This window comes from Oncorhynchus clarkii, chromosome 17, assembly GCF_045791955.1.
Source record: "Oncorhynchus clarkii lewisi isolate Uvic-CL-2024 chromosome 17, UVic_Ocla_1.0, whole genome shotgun sequence".
Taxonomy (NCBI): Eukaryota; Metazoa; Chordata; class Actinopteri; order Salmoniformes; family Salmonidae; genus Oncorhynchus; species Oncorhynchus clarkii.
In genome coordinates, this window is record NC_092163.1 from 32,785,364 (window position 1) to 32,792,518 (window position 7,155).

Here is a 7,155-nt window from a genome sequence, read left to right on the forward strand (position 1 = left end):
TATCATGTATTATATTATCAAGGCTGGTGGGAGTCATACCATGTATTATATTACCACACTAAGGCTGGTGGGAGTCATATCATGTATTATATTATCACTTCAGTTGAAACACATGTTTAATACTGATGAGCGCTGTGGGAAACATACATGTTTAGATTGGCTGGTGCAAGTCACGTGATGACCAGTGTGGTGTTGATTTGACAGTTTCCTCTTCACTGTGGTTAACTGTTTAAAACATGTATCACTATAATAAGTCACACAGATGCAGGACAGTCCAGAGAGAACACATAGATACAGACGTATATTGGAGCTGAGATAAGTAGAAGGTACTGTATTGGACCACCAGTGTGTTAAGATGTCAGAGGAAGTTTATGAAATCTCAGATGGATTTGAAGACGATGAGCCTGATACAATGAAGAACACAGACATTGATGGCCAATTATATGCCAACGTAAATGCCTTCAAGCCCAGTACAAGAGATGGAGTTGTTGCTTCAGGTAAGATTGCACGGACACACACACACACATAAGCACACAAACAAATACAGGTGTGATAACCCTGTAGAACTCTAGCTTTATTTGTCTCAATCCTGGATGATACAGTAAAACACATTACCAAAGATCTTTAATCATTTGTGATTCAGTACATGTTCAGTGGTGGAAGAGACCCTCTGGAGTTGCTGCAGTGTGTCTGGGGCTGCTGTGTGTTCTCCTACTGGCTGCGATCATAGGCCTGTCTCTCTACTGTAAGTTTAGTATGTTGTCACTGAGAATTAAGGAGCCTACTTAATTATACTTAATCATCAATGGTGTTTTAGTTACATGTTTGATAAACTTTTCCCTTTTACAGATGGAGTCATTGATCATCACAACTCAACAGAGAGAAACCAGCTGCTGGCCAGTTACAGCAATCTGACTGAAGAGAAAGACCAGCTACAGTCCAGTTACAACAACCTGACTAAAGAGGGAGACCAGCTACAGGCCAGTTGCAACAACCTGACTAAAGAGAGAGACCAACTACAGGCCAGTTATAGCCTTCTGATTAAAGAGAGAGACCAGCTACAGACTGAGAGAGATTTTCTTAGTGGGAGGCTTACCAATCTCGGTGAGTAAACATACAATAGTACATTTTCATTAATCCCACACACTTTATTGTGTGCTGAATTTTTTTACTTAAGTATCCTGTCCCAAAGGCTGGCAGAATTTTGATTCCAGTTGGTACTTCCTGTCTGATGATACTAAAACCTGGAAGGAGAGCAGAGAGGACTGTCTGGAGAGAGGAGCAGACCTGGTGATCATAAACAGTGATAAGGAACAGGTGAGAGAGAGAGCGAGAGAGCGAGAGAGAGAGAGAGAGAGAGAGAGAGAGAGAGAGAGAGAGAGAGAGAGAGAGAGAGAGAGAGAGAGAGAGAGAGAGAGAGAGAGAATATTTATTTATCTTTTTCAACAACAGGAGTTTCTCTTCAACCTCAACAAGGGAGTCTGGATTGGTCTGACTGACTCTGTTACTGAGGGGAACTTGATATGGGTGGACGGCACCCCACTGACCAACCCAAGGTAATATATTACTGCTATAATAACACTGACCACCCCAAGGCAATATACTACTGCTCTAATAACACTGACCACCCCAAGGTAATATACTACTGTTATAATAACACTGACCAACCCAAGGTAATATACTACTGTTATAATAACACTGACCAACCCAAGGTAATATACTACTGCTATAATAACACTGACCACCCCAAGGTAATATACTACTGTTATAATAACACTGATCAACCCAAGGTAATATACTACTGCTATAATAACACTGACCACCCCAAGGTAATATAGTACTGCTCTAATAACACTGACCACCCCAAGGTAATATATTACTGTTATAATAACACTGACCAACCCATGGTAATATATTACTGTTATAATAACACTGACCAACCCAAGGTAATATACTACTGTTATAATAACACTGACCACCCCAAGGTAATATACTACTGTTATAATAACACTGACCAACCCAAGGTAATATACTACTGCTCTAATAACACTGACCAACCCAAGGTAATACACTACTGCTCTAATAACACTGACCACCCCAAGGTAATATACTACTGCTCTAATAACACTGACCAACCCAAGGTAATACACTACTGCTCTAATAACACTGACCACCCCAAGGTAATATACTACTGTTATAATAACACTGACCAACCCAAGGTAATATACTACTGTTATAATAACACTGACCACAGTGTAAGGAGAAGGACTGATTCTCTGTGTTGTTCATACTCTAGGTTCTCCATACTCAACTGATAGACCAACACTGACCACAGAGTTAGAGATGATAACTACTCTGACAATAAGGCTCCAATTTTCAGTTTATTCAGCCTTTATTTATACAGATTATTGTAATTAATCGCAGCAGTCAACAAAGTTGAATTTAAGCTGAAACATTTCTGTACATTATTTAGGATTGTGATGTTTTAACTGTGATATCTGACTGTTGTTAACCCTGTAGGTACTGGTATTAACCATGATATCTGACTGTTATTAACCCTGTAGGTACTGGTATTAACCATGATATCTGACTGTTGTTAACCCCGTAGGTACTGGTATTAACCATGATATCTGACTGTTTTTAACCCCGTAGGTACTGGTATTAACCATGATATCTGACTGTTTTTAACCCTGTAGGTACTGGTATTAACCATGATATCTGACTGTTTTTAACCCCGTAGGTACTGGTATTAACCATGATATCTGACTGTTGTTAACCCTGTAGGTACTGGTAATAACCATGATATCTGACTTTTGTTAACCCTGTAGGTACTGGTATTAACCATGATATCTGACTGTTTTTAACCCTGTAGCTACTGGTATTAACCATGATATCTGACTGTTTTTAACCCTGTAGGTACTGGTATTAACCATGATATCTGACTGTTTTTAACCCTGTAGGTACTGGTATTAACCATGATATCTGACTTTTGTTAACCCTGTAGGTACTGGTATTAACCATGATATCTGACTGTTTTTAACCCTGTAGCTACTGGTATTAACCATGATATCTGACTGTTTTTAACCCTGTAGGTACTGGTATTAACCATGATGTCTGACTGTTGTTAACCCTGTAGGTACTGGTATTAACCATGATATCTGACTGTTTTTAACCCCGTAGGTACTGGTCTCCACATCAGCCTGATAATGGTGATGGCAAACCAGAATATGGTGAGGAGGACTGTGTTCACATACGTAACAATCAGAGTCATCTGGAGGCGTGGAATGACTTGTCATGTGGCATCAAACTCAACTGGATTTGTGAGAAAGTGCTTTAACATCACCATGACAACATACTGTAACACATACAGTAGCCTAGAGTGCAAACAACTTCCTCCTTCATTCTCTCTCATTCTCTCTGTCTGTCTCTCTCTCTCACACACACACCATCACACACCCTCATTCAGACATGCGCTCGAACACATGCATGCACGTACACTAACGCACACACACACACACACACCTATTGTTGTATTTCTTTGTGGTATCATTTTAATAAAAGTCTTAATTTGCTTCTTGTAGCTTCATTCAACATTAATTCAGTACATTTGACTTTGTGCATTTACATAATATTCAATTAAAATATATTCTACAGATATTTACATGCTCCAATTCAGGCCTGGTGATGACATTCTCAACAGTACCAAACCACCATTACATACACTGTATAGGAAGGAGGGGACTGTATCACCAATCAATGAGTGTAGTAGAGATATCAAAGAATGTTACTTAATAATATTTAACAGTCAGTCTTTGTTGTCAAGTTACATATAAGCACAATATCAAATGCTCATATTTGACTGTTGTTACCTTATATGGGTCCCAAAAGAGGGAAGGGAAGTGGATATTTCCAGTGGTTCAACCAGCTGTCACTCAAAAACTCCTCAACCAATCAGGTTGATCCTCACTGGTTAAGCATACCCACCCTCAATAACCACTTGGTGTAATCTTGTGGTGAAAAATCTATTGTCTGGTCATTATAATGACCCATGTTTGTAGTCCTGGACCTCCTGAACATGTTGATGTATATTTGGGAGTAAACAGAGGGTCCAAATCAGCAGAAAGGTGAAAGGAAGGAGGAGTTCTGGAAACTCCCTGAATTATCTTGGGGCTGTTACATATGATATGTAATATATGTTAACAGCTAGTCTTTGTTCTCCACTTCCCCTCTATGATCTATATCTTCCTGGTATGATAGTGTCCTGTCCATCATCACAAATAGCAAGTCCCATTCCCTGGGCAGGAGGAATGTTTTGAGATATACTCTGGACAAGATGACCATGTAGAGACATGGAATGATTTATATTGTTCTGCAGAAAATGGTTTAACAATAACCACTGGAACAATCTCTCACAAGCACAAACACAGTGTGCAAACTTGTTATATTTTTGCATTAGCATAGCCACAACTACCGGTGTCATTTTGTTGATACTTCCCTAGAGTTAACACCTATAGGAGTCACACAGACAGAGACACACAGAGGATTCAGAGATACCACAAGAAGCAGAGAATTAACGTATAGAGGGCTTGCAGTTGATGTACGACGCCTCCTGGCAGCCAAGTTGGAAGACCACCACATTAATTCTAGAATCAGAGACTTAATGTATAGTAGACCTACATAGAAAGAAATACTTAGGTACTGTTAAAGATGTCAAAGGTCATCTATGCTGAGCCAGATATGAACAAGAATGTCAAATTTGACAGAGGTGAGATGGAGGAGAGGATTGTAGATATCTACATCAGTGCAGACACCCTGAGAGACGGTGAGACCAACACCAAGAGAGAAGAGACAGCAGACACTGCTCCTAATAATGGACCAGGAGCCCAGCACTCAGGTAACACACACACACACACACCCACACACACACACACAACACACACACACACACACACACACACACACACACACACACACACACACACACACACACACACACACACACACACACACACACACACACACACACACACACAAAAAAAACATTAAAGTCTCTTGTATGTGTCCACAGAGCCTAATAGATCAGTGAAGAGACCCTTCCTAGTTGCTGCAGTGTTTCTGGGGCTGCTGTGTGTTCTACTGGCTGGGATCATAGGCCTGTCTGTCTACTGTGAGTTTGTCTCCAAGTTCATTGCTTATCACCTAATTGTAAGAAGTGCTGGTTACTAAGCCTATTTACCAGGTGTTTTACTTAGTAACTATGTGTTTATACTTTATAGATAACAGAGTCATCAAAGATTTTGAGGATAAAAGGAATAACCTGTTCCAGAGTTTCTCCCTTTTTAAAATCAACGCAACTGAAGAGAGAGACCAGCTACAGACCAGATACAACAACCTGACTAGAGAGAGAGACCAGCTACAGACCAGATACAATAACCTGACTAAAGAGAAAGACCAGCTACAGACCAGATACAACAACCTGACTAAAGAGAGAGACCAGCTACAGATCAGATACAACAACCTGACTGAAGAGAGAGACCAGCTACAGACCAGATACAACAACCTGACTAGAGAGAGAGACCAGATACAGACCAGATACAACAACCTGACTAAAGAGAGAGACCAGATACAGACCAGATACAACAACCTGAATAAAGAGAGAGACCAGTTACAGATCAGATAAAACAACCTGACTGAAGAGAGAGACCAGTTACAGACCAGATACAACAACCTGACTAGAGAGAGAGACCAGATACAGACCAGATACAACAACCTGACTGAAGAGAGAGACCAGTTACAGACCAGATACAACAACCTGACTAAAGAGAGAGACCAGCTACAGACCAGATACAACAACCTGACTACAGAGAAAGGCCATATTCAGGCAAAGCTTTTTGTGATAGGTGAGATATAAACTGTGATAAATTATAATAATTACATATCAATGGGTTTTTGAGTATAGAGATACTGACTAAGTTTCTCAATGTGTTCACCTTTGCTCTTCAACAGAGCAGCATTGTCAGGAGGGATGGAGATACTTTGACTCCAGTTTGTACTTCCTGTCTACTGAGGAGAAAACCTGGAAGCAGAGCAGAGAGGACTGTAAGGGGAGAGGAGCAGACCTCGTGATCATAAACAGTAGAGAGGAACAGGTGAGAGAGAGAACAGACAGGACTGTAAGGGGAGAGGAGCAGACCTCGTGATCATAAACAGCAGAGAGAGAGAGAGAGAAAGAGAGAGCGATAGAGAGAGAGAGAGAGAGAGAGAGAGAGAGAGAGAGAGAGAGAGAGTAGGTATACTTTTCATCAGTACACTAATATGTTTGCAGTGTTTTATAAATATATTAAGGGTGACATTATCTTAATCTTTCTCAACAACAGACATTTGTCTTGAACCTCCACCTGAGAGTCTGGATTGGTCTAAATGACTCTGTTACTGAGGGGATCTGGAAGTGGGTGGATGGCACCACACTGACCACAGGGTGAGAGATTTGACCATTTTACCCTGTGAAATGGAGATACAAAACAACAATGATATTTTGCTTCCAATCATATTCATCAAAATGTATGTTTCTACTTATGAATGTTATTCAATGAGAACTAGAGATGTATCTTAGAAATCAAGTCATATTTTTAGATTAAAATGTTATTATATAAAAAATACATGTCATTGTTAATGTTCCATTCTTGATTACATCTTACAGAGTGTTTCTTTAAAACTGTAAAAACATAGGACCGTGTCTATAATTGAGGAGGATGTTTTCACCAGTGTCTGACTGTCTGGTTTTCTGTGTTCTGTGTTGTTTAGGTACTGGGGGAAAGGACAGCCTAATAATGGTGGTCTGTTCCCTGGGCAGGAGGACTGTGTTGAGATATACTATAGACAAGCTGATCCTGTACAGACATGGTACGATGACAATTGTGGCACAAATCATAACTGGATCTGTGAGAAAGAGGTGTAACAATAACCTCTCTCTCTCTCTCTCTCTCTCTCTCTCTCTCTCTCTCTCATAGTTATTATGTTGATCATGTGGATTATGATTATTATGTTGGTTGGATACAGTGCTGAATGGTTAAGTGATGATTCCACCTATTGGTTAAAGTGAGAGATGAACATACCAAAGAGATTAAATAGTTGTATTACAGACTTGCCTACGGG

General features: G+C 40.1%; 1 protein-coding gene across 1 annotated transcript; it reads left to right on the plus strand.

The window, feature by feature from the left end:
* The first annotated feature begins 355 nt into the window (after positions 1-355).
* On the plus strand, positions 356-3,337 carry LOC139369391 (CD209 antigen-like protein C). Its single transcript, XM_071108670.1, has 7 exons — positions 356-497; positions 644-745; positions 850-980; positions 1,065-1,104; positions 1,193-1,317; positions 1,453-1,556; positions 3,181-3,337. Exons 1-7 carry the CDS (start codon positions 356-358, stop codon positions 3,335-3,337), a joined length of 801 nt encoding a protein of 266 aa, XP_070964771.1.
* The last annotated feature ends 3,818 nt before the right edge of the window (positions 3,338-7,155 follow it).